Source organism: Saimiri boliviensis, chromosome X, assembly GCF_048565385.1.
Source record: "Saimiri boliviensis isolate mSaiBol1 chromosome X, mSaiBol1.pri, whole genome shotgun sequence".
NCBI lineage: Eukaryota > Metazoa > Chordata > Mammalia > Primates > Cebidae > Saimiri > Saimiri boliviensis.
In genome coordinates this window covers 63,507,878-63,530,540 of record NC_133470.1, presented here as the reverse complement: position 1 = coordinate 63,530,540, position 22,663 = coordinate 63,507,878, and the positions used below count along the sequence as shown (strand labels likewise).

General features: G+C 38.5%; 1 protein-coding gene across 2 annotated transcripts in view; it reads left to right on the top strand.

Moving 5' to 3' along the window:
* Positions 1–1,935: 1,935 nt before the first annotated feature.
* RLIM (ring finger protein, LIM domain interacting) overlaps positions 1,936–22,663 on the top strand; it is a 29,340-nt gene continuing 8,612 nt past the window's right edge. Inside the window, exons 1-4 of one of the 2 annotated variants that reach the window (XM_074391641.1) lie at positions 1,936–2,127; positions 3,919–3,981; positions 20,306–20,498; positions 22,360–22,443. In XM_074391641.1, the coding sequence (XP_074247742.1) occupies positions 20,330–20,498; positions 22,360–22,443 (253 nt within the window). In that variant the 5' untranslated portion in view covers positions 1,936–2,127; positions 3,919–3,981; positions 20,306–20,329. The remainder of the gene's footprint in view (positions 2,128–3,918; positions 3,982–20,305; positions 20,499–22,359; positions 22,444–22,663) is intronic. The other variant, XM_039475577.2, reaches the window with a different exon arrangement.

Genomic DNA, 22,663 nt, shown 5'->3' with positions numbered 1-22,663 from the left:
GCCACATAAGCTTCAAGAATACGTTAAGGAGTGGCTAATGTTACTGCCATAATCAGAATATCAGGTTTAATGGCAATTGCAGGCTATTGAATAATTCATTTCACATGTTCTAGGTAAACGTTTTAGTACATGATTATGTAAAATAAGACAAAAACCTGAGTAGAGACACAGCACCTAAATCATGTATACCTCTGCCAAAAATGACAGTATCAATGGGTCTGCTAGGAAGTTGGGCAGGTAAGTATGAAGGGATTTTTTTTTTTTAACTGCTTGGAGTGAAATACTTATATTCCAGGCTGATATAAAATCCGTCGTGCTGAAGGGGTAATTCTCTCAAGGTATATTTGAGGGGTTACTATGTGGTCGCTGGGGACGCAACAGTCAACAAAACAGAGAGCTTTACTGCTCAGAAAGGGTTAAGTAAACAAACAACATACTTTCAGATTAAGTACTTTACAGAAAAGTAAGCAGGTAAGGGGATGGGGGAAGTCGTTATTACTTTTTTCTTTTTTTTTCTTAGACCCTTTTCCACCTTCAGGAGGAAGTCCTTGTTGTAGGTAGGGTGGTCAGGGAAGGCTTCTCTAGGAAGGTAATAATTGTGAGGCTTGGATGATGAAAGCAAAGATATGAAAAGAAAATATTCCAACAAAGGTAAAGTAGTTGAGGTAGGTAGAAGTTAGCTTTGTTGGAAAACCAGTAAGAAAGCCAGCATAACTGGCATGTTATTGGAAAACAGAAAAACGGGAAAGGAAACAGAACCTAAAAACTTGGGTAAGGTTTTCCTTTAACTGTGACAATGGGAGTGGCAGGCTGTGTGGCCCATTCCCTCAATTCTTTCAGGCATTACTACCTAAGAAAGGCCTTCTTTAACTGCCCTTTTACAAATTCCAACGTTATCAGATTTTCCCACCCTTTCGCAATCACCCGCCCTTTTCGCATACTTTAGAATTACCTGCCTCAAAGTTATCAGTCTTTTAAACATTGCGAATCCGTTTGCCCCTATCGGGAACTCTTCTGTCTCCTTGCCTTGATTTTTCTTCTTGACATTTATCACTAACATACATATATATATACACATATTATCACTAACATATATATATCACTAACATATTATTGTCCCCTGCCCCCAGTAAATTATAAAGATTATGAGAACTGGGATTTTGATCTGTTTTCTTTTTATTTTTTTTCTTTTTAATAGAGTCTTGCTCTGTTACCCAGGCTGGAGTGCAGTGCCGCGATCTCGGCTCACCGAAACATCTGCCTCCTGGGTTCAGCTATTCTGCCTCAGCCTCCCAAGTAGCTGGGATTACATGCACCCGCCACCACACCCAGCTAATTGTCGTATTTTTTAGTAGAGACTGGGTATTGCCATGTTGGGCAGGCTGGTCCGCCTGTCTTGGCCTCTCAAAGTGCTGGGATTACAGTCGTGAGCCACCGCGCCCGGCCTATTTGATTTCTTAATTTTGGTCTATTTTAATTTCCTAAGCATTTACAATGGCGCTTGACATACAGTTGCCACTCAGTAAATATATGTTGAATAAAACGCGGGCTACTGTATGAACTGGACTGATTGTGTGAACTGATGTTCATACAGGTTACACTAGTATCACATTTCTCGCTCTGTGAAAGTCTTCAGGCAGTCAGACCGTGACGTCCTTCAGTTTTCAAAATGGGAAAGCAAAGGTTCCCACAATTCTCACAACGTAAATTTCTCGCCACAATTCAAAATGGCGGAGGAGGGTGGGGCCTGTCATATGCTGGGCGTCATAACAGCTTTCCTTTTCCAAACCGCCTTCCGCCTTGCCGCGTCGTCTGCCGTCCCCCTCCTCCCGCGGAGCCTTTTCGAGTAATCGACTGGGATTGGCTAACACGCTGGGAGTGGGGCTGCGATGCCGGGACGCGGCATCATCACTTCCTGTTGTGGGCAGTCGTTTCCTGTCGCTGCTTGGTAACAATGGGGAAGATAATGGCTGCCTGAGCAACGTCTCGGAGCAGGCGCTGGGCTAGAGGCGGGTCTCAACCAGCGACTCATTGGAGGCGGGCTTGAGAGCGGCGGCCAGGGAGGTGCAGAGCAGCCTCGGACGCAGCAGACGAACCAACCGAGTCGGATCCTGACCCTAAAACCTAGTAAGTGAAGACTTGGGAATCCTGTGAGAAATGGATGTAGAGCGAGAGGAAGACAGCGGAGCCGCGGCTGCCGTGTTCTCTCAAAATGGCCCGAGTGACGCGTCGTGGCAGAGGCTCAGCGCCGCCTCCGGACCCCAGGCCCGTTACTGCGGGGGGCTCCGTGGCGTAGTCGCAGCTGCCATTTTAGTTGAGTGGTATAGTCGACAGGCTCTTTGAAGGGAAAGGAGGTGGGGAGTACTTCCTTTCCGTGGCCGCGCGAGCGGCAGCCCAGGCCCTCCGGAGCCTTAGAATATCGGGGGAGGCGGTTTTCGAGTTTTGGCCTCAGGCGTCGGAATCTTAAGAGCGTCTCAGGTTTTTCTTTCTCTGTTCTCAGGAAGCTTCCTGGCCTCCCCGCGTTTCTCCTGTCGGACTTGGGTTTGGGAAAAGGGAAGTAAAAAAATCAGTCTGCCCTAAGATGCTGGGAACTCTCCGGCCTGTAGATTTCCCCAGATTTGCAAAACCTCATTTTGAGCCTGTCTGCAGGGTATTACCAATTAGGCGCCCCTTGGGGCCGCGATGACATCTTCCCTGAGGATCTGAGGCAAATGTGGTTTACTCCCTTGCTCGAATAACCCTGGCATATCCTTTGCCAGGTATCACTGGAAGGATCCCCCCAAAAGAGAGGGAAAAGTCGTTACTTGTTTGTTGTTTTCTCCTGGGTAAGGGATGGAATTGGACCAAATTATTTTCAAGTAATATCCGTTTAATCCACTAACAACCCTCCCTCATTTAAAAAAAAAAGCCTAAGGGGTCTCGACTTCTGCAGGCAGTACCTGCCACGCATGCCTTAGCTTAGTAACTAGTATTAACCGGTTGGGCTTCTGCTTCCTGAATACTCGGCCCCTTTTTCCCTTATGCTGATTAATTTCAAGATGGAGGAGACAGCCACGTTCCTTCCCTGGACAGTTTCACCATACTTATTCCACAGGTTAGTCTGGGAATCTGAGGCCTAGCAGTCTTATTATTGAGGTCATTTTTTTTTTCATTTTGGAGCAAGAGGAAGCAGTTATATCAGATTGTCATCTACCATTTGCAAGGTCCCACAATGATTTTTTGCTAGAAGTAAGGAGCCCGCATTTCCTGAATCGGAATTAACCGCAGTGCTTTGGGCTGACTGAAAGGGGGAAGAAATAACAAACATACTGCTACTAATCATTTCCTTCATTCGTCGTGATTATAGACAAAGTAACTACTTAACCACTCTATTAGGTACATTGTATTTTCTCTGGAGAACTGGAGAGCAGACAGGCACAATTATAGCACCTCCCACCACCACATGAGTTTTCTAAACTGTAAAAATACAGCTTAGGTAGCCAGAAAGACCAATCCACTTTTTAAAATACGATTTTAGGACACTCTCCACTTACTGAAAAATTGTTATAAAGATTTTGTAGCCTATGATGTTATGATGAATGTTAATACTTTAGTTCCTGCCTTAGGCTAGTGTAATGTGCCAAATAAGTCCTTGAAAGTGACTATCAGAATCTGAAAATAATTACTGGTCTGATAAGGAAAAGCCTATTTTAAACAAGCTTAAAATAAAACGTAAATTGCCTCTCAGCCTTAAAAGACATCTTTTATCTAACTCCTGGTCCCCTCAGACCTTCTTGCTCTCCCCAAATACCCTAATACTAATACTGAATTCGATTGGGTTGTCGTGTGTCTGTGTGTGTTTTTTTAAGGATGTGTCTAATTCAAAGAAAATGTGTATCTTTTAAAAGAGGAAGAATAATGGATTCTTTTTTTTTCTAGAGCAGAGAGTGAAGAAAATTAAATCCAGTTTATTGTATTTCAATACTATGTCATAACAGTCAGGTAATTTATTTTTTGTTGCGTCTCCTGGTGATTTATATGTAGAATGCATGTTTACAAATATTTATTGTTCTGTTTGGCAGACCCTGTAATTGGATGGGCTCATTGATAGATGTTAGATGGTATTGGGTATTCTTCATAAGAATGGGTACTTTTCTCAGATCTCATGAGACTTATTTAAAAAAAAAAAAAAAAAAAAGGTACTTTTCACTGAGAATTAAAAGGGTAATGTTTCTGGATACCTGGAACTCACCAGTGCTTTATCTGTGAATTTGACTCTTTAAAATAATGTCTGCAGTTTACCAATACCTGTATAGAACAAAAAAAAAAGAAAAGAAATTTGTTGCCTTCTATCATTGTTGAAATGGCATGGATATAAGTAAAATAACATTTAAATGTTCATTGGATAACTAAATGAAACATCAGTAGAATAGCTTTCAAGAGTATAACCTTACATTATTTTGTGTGTGGTGGTTGATTTTTACTTTTAAGAATCAAAAATTCATAATTGATATGTGATACTTTTAATTGGTATTAACTGCTTTTATTATTATCATCAGTAGGGTAACCACATAATTTATTGCCCTAACCAAGACACTTTTAAGGACAAAAGGAACATTAATAATTCCTGGATAACAGGTATACACCTTGATTGTCCCAGACAAACTGGGATGGATACTTAGCCTAAATTCATAACCAACTTCTGCTGAAGGCCTGTGGTGCTAGGCCATGTGCTTTACATGCATTATTTTACAATCCTCACAGCAAAGCCTTATGAGAATGTTAACTGTTTTATAGAGGAAACAGAAAACCCATCATCAGTTAAATAGGTGTAACTGATGGAGCCCTCATTTTATCTCGGGCCTGTCTGAAGCTGAAGTCACTGAACTTTATGCTTCTAGGTTTGATTGCTGTCTAATTAGATAGGAAATGCAATGAAAATGAAAGGTCGTAGTAAAAAGTCTGTAGGTTATGTTGCATCAAAAACTTGTTAACACTTAAAAGTGTCCAACAATCCTATTTTCATCTGTTATGTTCCTGTTTCAGCTATTAGTGCTCTTTGTATATAATTTGATAAACTAAATTTAAAATCAGAAATGATTTTAAGAAATAGCTTAATAATGAAGTGATCTGGAAATATTAGGCTGGTTGGATATCTTTGAGGTTAGTAAACATATAGTGAGCCTTAAATAATACAGTAGGTCAAATGAGGCATCTGCATTTATGGAATTATATTATGTGTACATTAATTTTTCCATGGCCATGGTGGATTGGAAATAGAGCAAATCACCAACCAGCCTCCTCCTGTTCTCTTCATTTACTATAGAGTGGATGACAAATTAGAAAATGAAAAGTCTTCTGTCAAACCCCAAACCAATGAGGTGCTGGAATTTTCTGCCAATGCCTAGGACTGGACAAGGTTTTTTTTTTTTTTTTAAGCTTTGTTCCTTAATGTTTTTCTTTAACACAAAGATTTCCAAAACCTATGGCCCATTAATTTCAGAAAGTATCTAGTTTACATAATAAATTGAAGTTCCGATGTCCAATATAAAAAAGCAGTAACACTTCGGTGTCCATTTTTGTTTCATTATTTTTTTCTCAACCTCAAACATGAACGTTTCCCAGATAATCGAGCAGTTCATTTCTCTTTTTATCAATTGAAATGTTTTTAAAATACACCTCAATTGGGGGAATATATTTATGAACTTGAGATTTTTCTCCTGAAATATTTGGTTGGTATTTTTGCTCTAGATTTCCTTATATTTTAATGCTCAAACCCAAGATTTTTTTTATTTTGTTTTTGAGATGGAGTTTTACTCTGTCGCTCAGGGTGGAGTACAGTGTCGCGCGATCTTGGCTAACTGCACCCACCACCTCCCAGGTTCAAGCAAGTCTCCTGTCTCAGCCTCTTGAGTACCTAGGATTACAGGCACGTGACACCATGCCTAGCTAATTTTTGTATTTTTAGTAGAGACAGCGTTTTCACCATGTTGGCCAGGCTGGTCTTGAACTCCTGACCTCAGGTGGTCCGCCCACCTTGGCCTTCCAAAGTGCTGGGATTACAGGCATGAGCCACCACGCCCAGCCCCCAACCCAAGAGTTTTAATTTCATTAGTTATAATAGTACCCACGTATTTGTGAAACAGTCTGTAGGCAGAGAGCACTTGGTGCATTATATAGATTCGTGGATTTCTTGTAGTAATTTCGCAAGGACAGGTTGGGTCGCTTATAACACTTTACAGTCTAATGGTGTTTGCATCATGATGAACATGTTACTTCCTGGAAGAAAGATATTTGTGTTTGATGTTTTAAAATTTTTCTGGAATGACAACAGGTCCCTTCTGATCTCTTGACTGTAAGAAGAAAGATGTTAACTACAATTTTCGTGTCTTGTTGACCAATGTTCTCTTTAGTGCTGTTTATAACTAAGGAGACCATATAAATTATCTAAACTGGGACACTTTTGAGAGTGAAAAGGGGAGCCATATTACTAATTACTTTAGCACAAGTGTAAACCATTACTCTTCTGGACAAATCAAAGATATATGGTCACCCTCTTCATGTTATTTTTATGTAAGCATTTTATGTAGATTCAGGAAGGTCAGTTGTTAGCATATTGGTCTTAAATACAAAATTATTTCCTCAAATAATATAACTGATTGGTATAGATAATATTTTCTTTTTTGGTTAAATGATTTTAGTTTTAAAAATTAGCTTCACTCTTTAAAAACCTGATGTTTTGATGGAAAAATTTTAGGTCTTTAAAATAGTGCCTTATTTTAAGGGGGAAATATGTTGGAAAAATGTTGTTGTTAATTTGTGAGCACCAAGATTGTCAGTTATCAGTGATTTTTACATTAACTTTTAAAATAAACACATGGACTCTGGATTTTTTGAGTCTTTTTCTTTTTGACTTCTTAGGAATAATGAGCGAAGCAAGTCAAAATGAGTTTATAGGTAAGACCAAATTCTAATTTAGTGTCATAGCTCGATAATAAAAGAACATAAAATGGGTAATTGAAGATTAAATTCGATGTCTAGATTAAGGTATTTGACTGAGATGAAATGTCATAATGGTTTCCTTTTTTAACTAAGTTGATCCTATAGATAAACAGCATTTGGCATGGTCTTCAGAGTTTTGATTGAAGTTCTTAACACTCTCAGTTTAACTGTTTTAGAAAGTTATAGTAAAAATTGTTTGAGCTGCAAGTCGTTGGGACATTACTGAGTCCTTTTATTTTTTCTCTGCTGTCTTTTTCAAGTGGTAACTATAGAAGAATGTAGTAAAAATTGTTGGAGCTGCAAGTTGGTGGGACATTCCTGAGTCCTTTTAGTTTTTCTCTGCTGTCTTTTTCAAGTGGTAAAGATAGAAGAATGTAAGTGGAAGCTAAGCTAACTGCCATTCAGATAATATTTTATAATCTCTTATTGCTGTATAGTAGCATGAGCAGTGGTGGGTGCCTTGGTAGCATTTTCTGATAGGCCACTGTTGGAAATTATCAACAAATTTTTTAGTTGGTGAAAGGTATGATGTAATAAGGAGAGTCAGTGAGACATTAACCCTGCCCTTTTTTTTTTTTTAAGAATGCTTTATATTTCTTTTCAAAAAGATAAGAGGCCGAGGCAGGAGGATCGTGAGGTCAGAAGATCAAGACCATCCTTGCTAACATGCTAAAACCCCATTTCTATTAAAAATATAAAAAATTAGTCAGGTGTGGTGGCACGAGCCTGTAGTCCCAGCTACTTGAGAGGGTGAGGCAGGAGAATCACTTGAACCTGGGAGGTGGAGTTTGCAGTGAGCTGAGATCGCACCACTGCACTCCAGCCTGGGCGACAGAGCGAAACTCCATCTCAAAGAAAAAAAAAGAAAGGTAAGATGACCGCATAAGTTTAGGTAGAACTACTTTGAGTGAAATAGTAGTGAGAAAAAAAGTGCTTATAAGCTTACATCTTAGTTATTTGTGCTGTTTCCTAAACTTAATTTTTCTTAATACCGTAACATGGCCTAGGTTATGTCTTATTTACAGTCACAGATTCATAGGACTGGATGGTACCTTGCAGATGGTTTAATCCAGTACTCTAATATTGATGGAGATTCTCAGACACAAGAGGTTAAATGAATTGGCCAAATCCACATAACCAAATTACAGCCAACACTGGATTTCAGTATCTCTTTTTTTCCTTTCACAGAGCTGAATTTCACCCTGCTACCCATGCGTAGAATAAAAAAAGATATCTGTTTGTTATCAAGTATTTCTATGTTACAAAGCCATAAAATTTTAATTAAACATTCTGTGTATGAAGAATCCCCAACACTTTTGGTGTCTACATACATGATGGTACTTTTGCTGTCTGATGTTAAATTCAGCAGTTCTTTGTGATTTAACTTTTAAAAAACTGAATGAAGTATTTTTCATTTTGGGATGGTATTTAACATTTTCTCAACACAGATCACATGTTATTAGTTCTTAATTTCCTTTATGAGGTTCTTTTTGGGTTTGGTTCATTGCTTTTTTTTTTTTTTGTACGGAGTCTCACTCTGTCACCCAGCCTGGAGTGTAGTGGTGCTATCTCTGCTCACTGCAACCTCTACCTCCCATGTTCAAGTGATTCTTCCGCCGTAGCCCCCTGAGTAGCTGGGATTACAGGTACCCGCCATCATGCCCAGCAGATTTTTGTATTTTTGTAGAGATGAAGTTTCACCATGTTGGCCAGGAAGGTCTTGAACTCCTGACCTCGTATGATCTGCTCGCCTCAGCCTCCCAAAGTGCTAGGATTACAGGCTTGAGCCACTGTGCTCGGCCTCTTTTATGAGGAGGTTCTTAATGAAGCTCTATTGCAAACAAAATGGATTGCCCTTCTCTTGTCAGTATGACACATTTTTGTGTTGATATCCATGATTTTTTAAAAATTAGCATGTCCTGCTTTAGAGCTTTGTTAATAGAATTTGGAGCTTGATTGAACACGTATGCACAAGATGAAAGTATTCAACGTGATTTAGTTAGATGATGTTATGTTACCTTAATTCCTCCCTCCCACCCACTCTACTTTTGTTTTTAAAAAGAAGTAATTTCTTCCAGATGACTTTTTTCATTTTGATACAGTCATCACTCTGTCACCCAGGTTGGAATGCTATGGCACGATCTCGGCTCACTGCAACCTCTGCCCCCAGACTTAAGCGATCCTCCCACCTCACCCATCTCAGGTCCCAAGTAGCTGGGACCACAGATGGGCATCACCATCTGCGATGGTGCTAAGTTTTTGCATCTTTGGTAGAGACAGGGTTTCACTATGTTGCCCAGGCTGGTCTCGAACTCCTGGGCTCAAGCAATCCACTGACCTTGACCTCCTAGAGTGCTGAGATTACAGGTGTGGGCTGCCACACTCAACCAACACCTTGCCCAGCCAAGATGACTTACTTTTTAAAATTGGTTTTTACACAAGCATTTCACTTGATGTTTCATAATTAAGTTTTGTAAGGTCTGTTTTATTAACAGTATTTTTGGATGCCTCATGTTTCCTTAAATGAGTACTATAATGTAATGTTTCCATCAAATATAACGTGCCTGTGTTTATACTTAGCACCGGGTCTCCTGACCTGTTAGTACTGAAGAGTATGTTTTAAATGACTTTCTGCCTGAATGTTATAACATTTTTTTTTAAGATTGGTGTGCATGAATTAGAAGAATTAAATGAGATACTACATTTGGCAGTAGTCAGAAAGTCATTTGCATAATTTATATTAATATATAATAATGACTAGTAAGAAGCCTTATTAACAACACTTTAAAATTCTCAAGGTGAATAAAACTGTTTTAAATACATCTCAGGTTTGGTATTCTTGCTGGCCTTTCCTCCCCAGAATTAAATTTATCTGATACAGTCCCATTCATTGACCAGATGGATGAGTAGCTCTTTGAAACGATTGGGCAAAATTTCTAATTTGGTTTCTTGTTTACAGGAATGGATTTGGAGATATTGGCACACAGTACTCTAAAAGAAATAAGGTTAATAAAATATGCTGTTTATCTAAGGAACAACTATTTTTTTAAAATTGCTAAAAGTTGACTTATTTAAAAATAAGTTCATCTGAGTTTGTGCTGCTTATAAAAGGCGTTTTGTCATTTTGGAATTTTTCATACAGGGAGTGAACATGCTATAAAAAGCTCATAGATTGAATAGTTTAGTCATGCCTATTGGCGTTGAAGGAGTATAGAATCTTGGGATACATTGGGATGCAGTTGTCTTAGTGAAAAATTGAGTGGATTTGGAATGCAGAACTTGGATTTAATTACCTGCTCTTTCCATGTCCTAGGTACATGGTTTTGGTAAATGTCTTTGTGCTTCTGTTTCTCACCTGCAGAGGTGGTAATTCCTACTTCATGGAATTATTGTGAGGATTAAATGAAATACAGGTGAAAGGGCTATGTAAATACATGGTGATGAGTATTGCTAATAGCCAGAGACCTAAGTGACTTCAAAACAATTGTATTTCATTGTGTACCTCACTGTGTTTTTCACTGGTAATCTCTTCATAGAAAAATGGCTGATGCTAATTATATGCTGAAGTCAAAATTTCTGACTTACGTAAGATAGCTAAAGAAACAATTTTATGACCTTCTGTTATGATGTTGAAGGATCCTAGGGGTGTATAAGGATTCTTTTTTTCCTCTTACTACTTAAACTAGAAGTATACCACAATGTTACTCACTGTAAAGTAGAATCTGGAGACCTATTTTGTTAATACGTTATTCTTTACTAATATTTTCATCCCCCAATGGAGATAGAGCTGTGTTTGATCATTTGGACTGTGGTTCCCTGACATTTTTGACATGCCTAAAGTTTAAAATGTTTGTTTGCACTTACTAAACAATGGGGGAGTTACGTCTACGTGGGACAGAACTTATGGTTTAGATTTATTCCGTTTCTTTCTTTTATGGCACTTAGATAGTGAAGGACTGCTTAAAATGAGACCAGGCTCATTGGGTATGTGAGAGTGAGATTAGTTTACAAGGCATTTGAGAGCATTGCTTGAATTCAGGATTTCCGTTTTCTTTGCAAATGTAATTACCTCTGGTCCAGGGGGCCTCTGCAGGTATTGTAGCCATAGCTTACTCCTTAAATTCCCCTATAAGGGAGGGAGTGCCTTGCCAGTGCTGAAATCTCTTGACCCCCAATTCCAGTCCATGGGAAATGCAAAGTTAAGGCAGAAAGGATGGAGGCTTTGAAATAAGTGTATTACAGGAATATCATGGGAAAAATATTTTCCTTGACTGTCTTTGATGTATATATGGGAGGGTAGAGGGAAAGGAGGAGACAGAGCAGTATATTGCTATCAAAGAGGTAGTGATTTGGATTTGTTCACATGTTACTTTGTGTCTCCTTAAAATTTTGAATTAAATACAATTTAGAAATCCTTCTTTCATGGAATGGAATCCAAGTTTATCAAGCAGGAGCTGTTTCGGATTGAAAAATCTCTGAAATCACTGTGTCGGGAAAATTTTGAATGAAGGTATAATGTTTTGTCTCTAGTTTCCATATAGGAAATGGTAGAAATTCTAAAAGGGCAAAAATGAATCTTGAAGATTCATGAACATAGGAAAGAATTATCTATCCCATGAGTATTGAACATTGTAGAGTATTGAATCTTATAGTTTTATTTTTGGAAAACATAAAGGGAATGCAAATATTGGGTTTGTAGAGCATGAACAATATATTGGGGATATTTGAAACTCTCCATATGTGAGATTTCTCTGTCTTACAAAGAAATACTTTATGCTGCCCAGTATGGTAGCCACTAAACATGTGTGACTGTTAGGCATTTGAAATAAGACTAGTGAACCTGAAATTTTAAGTTTTTTTAAGTTTAAAAAACTGATGTAGTGTAAAACGTTTTTCCGCTAAACACAACTTTATTGTTTTGGGAGAACTACATTCCATTATATCTGTTGAAAATTTATCATCCAACTTGTGGCGGTCTCTAAATGTAAAACACACACCAGGTTTCAAAGACTTAGTATTTTTTAATGTAAAACTTATAAGTGATTTTTTTTTATATTGATATGTTGAAATGATGGTATTTTGGTTATGTTGCATCAGTAAGATACATTACTAAGATGAATTTCATGTGTTTTTACTTTTAAAAATTACATATATGGTTCAAATTGTATTTCTTTTGGACAGTGCTGTTTCAGACAGACTACTAAGGGAAATGAGCTCAGTGTTCACATTGGATTTCATTCAGTCATTTAAATATCCACAATGTGCAAGGCATTGTGCTAGTGGCATTTGGCAGAGTTTTAAAGGGACTGTAATTCTGGTTCATTCCCTAAAAGAAAGTACTTGGGAAGAGAAGACGCATACAAAATATAAAACATCAAAAACATCATGGAGGCAGGAGGTGCCACTCTAGTAGCATAGACAAGTGCTATATGCGGAGACGGATGGAAAAATGGCTAGCTGAGATAGTAATCGCTTCTTAAGACAGAAGATCTCATTGACTCTCGGAGGGTAGGTGAAGTAGGAAGAGGCTAAGAGGGGGCTGAGGGAGAATAGCAGTGAATTGTGACAGTAGTAAAGCACTAGGTATGTTGAAGGAGGAGAGTACAGGGTGGGGGCAACCTAAGTGGATTGGTGTTGCCAAGAAAATGTTATGATTTTGAGTCACTGGGGCATGTAGCTTACTATGACCCTAAGCCCAGAATAGAAGACCAAGAGACTTCACTACCCTTAATAGCATTTTAGTCCAAATGGTCTTTTGGAATCAGTCTCTTCCAGCTCTCACCTAATAAGGAAACCTCTTTTTAATATGCAACTTCTGCTTGAGTATCTCCAGAGAAAGGTAGTTTGCTTTAAGAGACTGGTTGCATTTCAATTTTTTTGACAATTTTGCTAGATTGTTTTATTTAAAGGAAGAATTATTTGCTTCTGCATGTCTTTATTGACTCTAACCCTATGGTTGTGTTCCCTTTCATGTTATTCCTCTCTAAATATTTGAAGATGGTAGTTGTGTCCAATTTTAGTCTTCTCCAGACTAAGTACCTCCAGGTAATTCATCCATTTCTTTTGTGATGTTCCCAGGCTTCTCACTAGTGTTTCACATACTCTACATGTAGTCTGTTTTTGTTTTTGTGATGGGGTCTCACTCTGTTGCCCAGGCTGGAGTGCAGTGATGCAGTCTTGGCTCACAGCAATCTATGCCTCCCAGGTTCAAGCAATTCTCCTGCCTCAGCCTCCGTAGTAGCTGGGACTACAGGCATGTACCACCATGCCCAGCTAATTTTTTTTGTATTTTTTAAATAGAGACAAGGTTTCGCCATGTTGGTCAGGCTGGTCTCAAACTCCTGACTTCAAATGATCCGCCCACCTCAGCCTCCAAAAGTGCTAGGATTACAGGTGTGAGCCACCACGTCCAGCCAACTACACGTACTCTGAACAGCAGGTTTCAGTGGGGCTGTTAACCTGCTTTTATTTGAACACCATGGTCTATGAAAGCAACTTCTTATTCTCTTAGGTTTTGTACCCAGGTCAAAACAGACTTTTTAATTGAGCTTGTGTTGGCTAAAAACTTGAGGTCTCTTTCATGTGAACTGCCAAGTCAGGTTCTTTCCCTACTGTGAACTTTTAGTATGGGTTATTTTAGCTTGATAGCCCTTCATAAAGTGTCCAAGATAGGATATTTACCATCGTTTTTATTTCAGCCTATCCTCAGAATCTATTGAGAATGCAGAATATTATTTATCATATGCATCTTCTATGCTAACTCACAGCTTCGAGTTGTTTATGGATTTATTTACCATGTCTTGGGCAGATTCATCCAACTGGTTCATTTAAAAATGCTAAAGTTTACAGGGCTTTTTGCAAGTTAACATTGCTTCATAATCTTTGAGGGTGGTATTCAACAACTGTGAATCTCTTTAACTGTATTGTCATCAAGCTCCTTACTACTCAAGAGTATGGTTCTAGGTTCAGCATTAACATCACCTGGAGGCTTAAAAAAATGCAGAATCTCAGGCCCTACTCCAACCTACTGAATCAGAATCTGTATTTTAACAAGATTTTCAGATGATTCCTATTATACTGATCTATATCTCTTCATAATGATAGGAAGAAAAACCACAGATCCTGTGCAGAAATCTAGTCAGCAGTGTTACCTTGATGTCCCTATCAAAGAGGTTCTCGACCCTGGCTTTGAAAATAGAATTACCTGTGAAATTTAAAAAATACCCATTTCTGGCCAACCCCAGAGAAAACCCCCAAGTAATTCAAATGTGCAAGCCAAGGTTTAGAACCATCCCTATGTAAAGCAAATAAGGTTAAATAAAGTTAATCTTCTCAGGGGTTTCTTTGTATTTTTTTAAGTTAACCAGCAGTGAACTTCACTTCTTGTGAACATATTTTCTTCTGCATGTTTATAGTTTATCCGATAATGTATTTGCAGCACTTTTCCCTAGGTTTATTGTCAGATTTTACTGCTCTGTACTTTGTAGATCTCACTTTTTTTTGAAGATTGGATCATTTAGCATCTCTCTCCTATTCTCTATGACATCTCAAAAGTATTGTCATTAGAAATTATGCAGTCTTGGCTTTTGGTTTTCTTTGAAAAGTTGTTTTTTTCCATTCTTTCCAGTTAGAAGATGATTCTCATTGTTAAATAGAATAGAAACAAAATGGAAGTTGAGTGACACTCCTTCAGTCTCCTGTTAATATACCTGATACACCCCCCTCCATCCTCAGTACAACATCCCTTTCTTGCTTCACATTCAGTGTTTTACATCTTTCCCGTATTTTTGCAGATTTCTGTTCCTTCTGGGCTTTTTACCTCCCTGATACTTTTTTCTTTCTTTGAGATGGAGTTGTATTCTTGTCGCCCAGGCTGGAGTGCATGGCATGATCTCAGCTTACTGCAGTCCCTGTCTCCCAGGTTCAAGGATTCTCCTGCTTCAGCCTCCCTAGTAGCTGGGATTACAGATGTGTGCCACCACGCCCAGCTTATTATTATTATTATTATTATTTTAATAGAGACAGGGTTTCACTATGTTGACCAGGCTGGTCCCAAACTCCTGACCTCACATGATCCACCTGCCTCGGCCTCCCAAAGTGCTGGGATTATAGGCGTGAGCCACCGCACCCAGCCCCTGATACTATTGTTAAGTCTGTGTGCCACTGCTGTAACTGTCCTTGGCATGTGAGTTTTCTTTTTTCTTTGGTTCATGTTCTTCGAATGTCAGAACTTACCAGATGTCTTTGTCTTCTTTGGAAGATTTATATTTTTCAAGCCTTTTAACCCTGCAGTTATTTTCAGAACTGTACTGCTCCTTCACAAGTGAATTTTGTCTTAACTTTCGTATATTAGTGTTCAAACTGCTAACTGCTTTGTTAAGAACATTGGCTAAATGTGTTCTTAGCAAATTTGAGAAATTATGGCTTTTTTTTCCTTTGTGCTTTTCTGTATTTTTAAAAATCGGCTGTCTTTACCATTTCCAATGCCAGTTGTGCTATTTGAGATAACATGTGGGAAAATTTGGCTTCCTTTTTGGTGTTTTTGTTTTCTTGTAATTTTTAGTACCTGTTTTTTTTAATGCATGTTTTATTTAAGCTGCTGATTTCTAGTCTCAAATTTTCAGGTATTATAAAATAAGCATTTGTCAGAAATTTCTATAGTATAATCATATTATGATTAAGCAATCTCAGTTACGAGATTAAGAAACTCCAAAAATACTATGATTTCACCCCCACACACACACATTTCTGGACATTCTCATCTTAATTAAATAAGGATAGGATAGTTCTAAGAATAATGATCTAAGGAAAACAATGGAGATCTAGGTATGCCCATGTCTAGACTAAAATTTATTTAGGCTTAGCAAGCAGGCAGGGTTTGACAAGACAGCTTCTTCGTGTTTTTATATCTGGAGGAAGACTTGTCTTATTTTTCTCTTTAGGATTGATATGTGAACGTTCCAGCACTTCAGGTGTTAACATGTGGGTATATGTGTAGTTAAGTCATAGTACCAATATAGACTATCATTTTTCCATAAATCAAATTTTCATATTGTCCTAGGCTGTTCAGGCTGCTGTAATAGAGTATTATAAACTGGGTGGCTTATAAACAACAAAAATATATCTTTCACATTTCTAGAGACTAGAAAATCCAAGATCAAGGTGCCAGCAGGTTTGACATCTGTTGAGGGCCCACTTCCTTGTAGACAGCTGTCTTCTCACTGTAACTTCAAATGGCAGAAGGACAAAGAAACTCTCTGTGGACTGTTTTATAAAGGTGTTAACCTCTTGAGGGCCCCATCCTTATGACCTAATATCTTTCCAAAAGCCCTACCTTCTAATACTTTCACCTTGGGGGTTAGGATTTCAATGTGAATTTGAGGGGAACAGACATTTGGTCAGTAGCACATAAGTTCATGGAATTTAGTTGTGTCTGTGGGGAACATACGGTGAATCTGGGGTTGTAAGGGAAAGAATCAGAGGATGAACGTTTTTGTTTGGAGTCTCACTGTATTTTAGATTGTTGACTACCATCGTTTTTTTATTAGTGTGCAGTTAATTGATGAGTATGTGTGGAATGTCTGCCAATATTCTGGTTTCCTTAAACTCATACAAGTCGTGAATGACAAATAACAAGTTTTGACTAAGTTTGTGTATTACCTAGAACAAGAGTTGGCATACTTTTTCTGTAAAAGGCCAGATGGTATATTTTAGGCTTTGCAGGTCAAAAAGCAAAATTCAGCATGTTGTTACTTACACAAAAAAGAAACCAAATTCTCACAGTTTTTCCCGATAAAACTCAAAATGTAATAACAGTAATTGAATACAGTCTTTTGTGAGATAGGTGAGGGTAACATTTTGCTTACTTGGGATTCATAGCTAGTCTTCCTTATTAGTCATTTGCAAATGTCCATCTATTATTGCTGACTTAAATATTTCATCTTTGAAAATGTTTTTTCATACATATAGGTATTGCTATCATAATCCACAAGTGTATGATTTTAGTAAAGCATACTCATCTTTTAGAAGGTATCTATAGAATTTTGTTAGATTTTTGTCTTTTAATTTAACTTTTAATGAAGATAGGGTCTCACTGTGTTGCCCAAGCTGGTTTGAACTTCTGGACTCAAGTGATCCTCCCACCTTGGCCTCCCAAAGTGCTGAGATAATAGGTTTGAGCCACCACACCCAGCCAGATTATTTTCATATTTACTTTTTGGCATATTACCACTGCAGAGGTATCAGTTCCAGAGGGTTAGATGGGAGCTCCTCAGTTGCACAGTTAAACGGATTTTGAAATCAGGAAATGTATTTTATGCTTACATTGGGGTCTGCAAAACACTTTTGGAATTGTAGTTTGTGCTCAGAAAATGTATATGCTACAAATTTGTGTGGGAATGGAGCTCTCACTACTTTGACAGCACAAGAAGTATATAAAACAGCTTGAGGCTGGGCATGGTGACCCACGCCTGTAATCTCAACACTTTGGGAGGCCAAGGCGGGCGGATCACCTGAGGTCAGGAGTTTGAGACCAGCCTGGCCAACATGATAAAACCCTGTCTCTACTAAAAATACAAAAAATCAGCCAGGCATGGTGGCACACACCTGTAATCCCAGCTACTCAGGTCAGGAGGCTGAAGCAGGAGAATCGCCTGAACCCAGGAGGCGGATGTTGCAGTGAGCCAAGATCATGCTATTGCACTCCAGCCTGGGCAACAAGAGTGAAACTCCATCTCAAAAAAAAAAAAAAGCAAAAAATAGCTTGACATTACATGTGATACCAATGTTATTGTTGAAATGGCTTTGCTACAGTATAAGTTGTACATATAAGCATTTTTTGCTTTGCTGTTTTAGGATGGATTCTTGAGGAAACATTATAAACTCTGCAGCAAACACTAATTTTCCAAGCAATTTATTGTTTGATAAGAGTAATTGAGAGCAGTTGTCACCCAGAAAAATATTCCACCTTTGCCTTGAGTAGAACAAATCACAATAAAACTTTACCAATGTTAGCCCATCAAAATGCTGTGTAGTAGAGCAAGACAAGATTTCTGACAAAAATTCATGGAACTTGGCCAGGTGCGGTGGCTCATGCCTGTAATCCCAGCTACTTGGGAAGTTGCAGCAGGAGAGTCTCTTGAACTCGGGAGACGGAGGTTGCAGTGATCCGAGATCACGCCATTGCACTCCAGCCTGGGCAACAAGAGCAAAACTCTGTCTCAAACAAAAAAAAAAAAAAGAAAAAGAAAAAAATTCATGGAGCTTGAACTTAAACCAGAGTTCATAAGAGGAAAATTCATCATTAGTGCTACTGATTCAGTAATATGATAGACTGAAATATTTTCTTCAGAGCACCTGCTGATGAGTAATACAATAAATAACCATAAATGTTAAATACCTTATGTTTTCACAAACTTCATAAATTTGTCTAACTAGGTATTTTTCCATTCCATATATATTTTTATCATTCCAGTAGTAGCATGAGATTCTGCTTCAGGTTGTGCTGATTTAGAGTTTTCTCAACTTTGAAAATATTCTCACCTATGACTATTTCATGTAGACTACACAAAGAGGCTACTTCTGCGGTTCAGACTCCTTGAATAATCAATACTTGGCTCTTTCAATAAACAATAACTAAGTAGTATCAGTTACATTTGTTAACAAATCAAGAGCCAAAGTGAAAACCATTCCATCATTTGCCTTATTTTTTCAGTTGATTAGTGACGTTGCTTTCAGTATTCCCAACTTTTTGGATCACTATACTCACCAAAAGTCCAATATTACATTTGTTTTCTCTGGACACGTTTCTTTAGCTTCTGCACCCAAACATAATTTCATGAACTCACCATCAATAAACAGCTTTCTTTGCTTAGCCAATAAATGAGCCACTTGGAAATTTACTTTATTGAAGCCTCATTTTTATTTTTGTGAAGAAATATTTTGTGATGATATTTCACTTTACATTTTCTAACTTTTTAAACTGTAGCTTTCCTGTGAATTGGGAATATTGTCACTGGTGTTTTGTATAGTAGTGTTCAGTATATGTTATATTTAGTATGTAGTGTCTTTTTTGCATAATCATGCGTTATTTGCCACCTAATCTGATTTTTGAAAAATCCATCCTCTCCTGCACCTTTAAGTGTGACATTCAGAATCCACTTTTCTCTTCATTTGAGATGATGAGTGTGTACTCAGTTTTAATGTTACAGTATGATGGCGCTTGAAATGCTGTTATAAATTAGAACTATATCACTGCAACTTAGAGTGCACAGAGCAGCAGTGCAAAGTAAGGAGAGTGCCACATACAGTCTGTCACAACTGCTCAACTCTACCAGTATAGCACAAAAGCAGCCATAGATAGCATATAAATGAATGTGTATGGCTGTGTTCCAATAAAACTTTATTAAAATATGAATTTCATTATTTTTTCGTATGTCACAAAATAGTCTCTGAAAACCATTCTTAGTTTGCAAGGAGAATAAAAATATGCAGCACGTGGCTGGGCGCAGTTGCTCACACCTGTAAAGCACTTTGGAAGGTTGAGGTACGACACTTGAGATGAGGAGTTTGAGACCAGACTGGCCAACATGGTGAAACCCTGTCTTTACTAAAAATACAAAAATTAGCTGGGCATGGTGGCAGGTGCCTGTAATCCCAGCTACTCGGGAGGCTGAGGCAGGAGAATCACTTGAACCCAGAAGGCAGAGGTTTCAGTGAGCCTTGATCACAGCACTGCACTCTAGCCTGGGTGACAGAGCAAGACTCCGTCTCAAAAAAAAAAAAAAAAAAAAAAAAAGGCTGAATTTGGCCCAACGGCTTTAGTGTGCCAGCCTTGTCTGGCTCAAAGGCTATAGTTTGCCAACCTTTGACTTACTTTTTTTTTTTTTTTTTTTTTTGGAGACAGTGTTTTGCTCTGTCTTTAGTCTGGAGTGCAGTGGCACAATCTCGGCTCACTGCAGCCTCTGCCTCAGCCTCCCGTGTAGCTGGGACTACAGGCGTGCACCACCATACCCAGCTGTTTTTTTGTATTTTAGTAGAGACAGGGTTTCACCGTGTTGCCCAGGATGGTCTCGATCTCCTGACCTCGTGATCTGCCCGCCTTGGCCTCCCAAAGTGCTGGGATTACAGACATGAGCCACTGTGCCTGGCCTGACCTACTCTTAATGTAACAGAGCTTTTCAAGAGTTTTTGTTAGGAAATCCATTTGTTTGAGGTCTGAAAATCCATGTCTAGACCTACATTCTGGATTTTCACATAATTAAAACTGTCGTATAGAACAAATAGTGACTTCTATTTTCAAGATTAGTCTCCTTTCTGTTTTTAGATAATTTTCCACTTGTTCATCAATATGGAAAACTCAGATTCTAACGACAAAGGAAGTGGTGATCAGTCTGCAGCACAGCGCAGAAGTCAGATGGACCGATTGGATCGGGAAGAAGCTTTCTATCAGTTTGTAAATAACCTAAGTGAAGAAGATTATAGGCTTATGAGAGATAACAATTTGCTAGGCACCCCAGGTATGCTTACATATATTTAAGAATTTGTAAATGTAAATTGCCAATTTAAAAAATAATACTTGAACCTGTTTTAAAAATCTGTTTCTTTAGCCATTATGAAATAGGATTATTTAGTATCAGGGATATGGAATGACATTTATTGCTGTGTCTACTACCTGATTGTATTTACTCATCTTTGGAATTACACTATATCAGAGAGATTTTTTTTTTTTTTTTTGAGACGGAGTTTCGCCCTTGTTACCCAGGCTGGAGTGCAATGGCGTGATCTCGGCTCACCGCAACCTCCGCCTCCTGGGGTCAGGCAATTCTCCTGCCTCAGCCTCCTGAGTAGCTGGGATTACAGGCACGCGCCACCATGCCCAGCTAATTTTTTGCACTTTTAGTAGAGACGGGGTTTCACCATGTTGACCAGGATGGTCTCGATTTCTCGACCTCGTGATCCACCCGCCTCGGCCTCCCAAAGTGCTGGGATTACAGGCTTGAGCCACCGCGCCCGGCGCGAGATTTTTAACTTATGCATTATAATATGAATTTTTAGTGAACTGAATTGAAAGGAATGGAGCTGAATATTTTTGTTCTTAGTTGGCTTTATATATTTAACTTAACTAGATATGAATCCAAGTGTGAAATAGCTAATAGGAGCTTAGTTTTTAGGAAAGACTTACTATATTTTATCTCTGATTTTCTGAATATGTCCCAATTGTAATCCTCCAGAGCTAGCCTTGGATAACATAGCAATTAGAAGTTTCTGCTTAATTATTATCTTTTACCCCACTAAGTCCCATTTGATTCTACTTAAAACTCAGTATCTGTCTTCCTCTTCATTTCTCTTTAATTCTACTTACCTTTGAGTAATTACTTAGGTTTTAGAAGGTAAGATTTTAGCATTACTTTTAAGAAAAGTGGTGTGTTTTGAGCCAACAGTACCAGACTCGAATCAGAATGCCTTAGTTGGAGTTCTGGCTCTGCTGTTGGTGTGGCTTCTGGCAAGCCAGTCTGTCACTCAGTCTGTTTCTTCATTTTAAAATGCAAACAATATCTACCTCTCAAAGCTACAATTCTTAAAAATTGTTTATTTATTTTTGAGACAGGGTCTCATTATGTTGCCCAGGCTAGACTCAGGGATTCTTCTGCTTCAGTCTCCCGAGTAGCTGGGACTACAGATGCAGTACCACTGTATACCCAGCTTAGAATTGCCTTTTTTTTTTTTTTTTTTTTTGAGGCGGAGTCTCACTCTGTCACCCAGGCTGGAGTGCAGTGGTGCAATCTCAGCTCACTGCAACCTTCGCCTCCCAGGCTCAAGCGATTTTCCTGCCTCAGCCTCCCAAGCAGCTGGGATTATAGGCGCCCACCACCATGCCTGGCTAATTTTTGTATTTTTAGTAGAGATGGGATTTCACTATGTTGGCCAGGCTGGTCTCGAACTCCTGGCCTCCAGCGATCCACCCACCTTGCCCTCCAAAGTGGTGGAATTACAGGCATAAGCCACTGCGCCCAGCCTAGAGTTGCAGGTTTTTTTTTTTTTTCTTTTTTACTGTCTTGATCGAGTTATAAGAGTTGTAATTTTTAAAAGTTAGATGTTATATGCAAAAAAACTTTGTAAATTGCTTGTAATATATTTCCAAAGAAGTGAATTTTTCCCGGGTTCTACTCATTTCTGTTTTTCTCTCAGAGCTGGGAGCTACTGGGTTTTGGGGTTTTGTTGTTGTTGTTGTTTTGTTTTGTTTTGAAAAAGTTTTCTCTTAACTTTTAAAAATATTTTTAAAATAATCATCTTGTGTCAGATTACTGTGAGTCATTGATAAAGTATATGATTGTCATACCCCTAATGTCATCTTTGCCCTGTGGTATTAAATTTCAGGTGAAAGTACTGAGGAAGAGTTGCTGAGAAGACTACAGCAAATTAAAGAAGGCCCACCACCACAAAACTCAGATGAAAATAGAGGTATATTTTGGTTTTGGTGGGGAGGTGGATAGACAATGGAATGATAGGAACTTTGTAGTAATGTCAGCCAGAGTCATCCAGATTTGACACAAACTAATTTGATGCTAAGTAACTGCTCATAAAAAGAAAACTGGCATTTTCTTGGAATTTAGTGATAATATCAGCATTTTTTTTTGGCGTTACCTTTGTGATGTTTGTGTTAATTGGGACACTGAGAAAT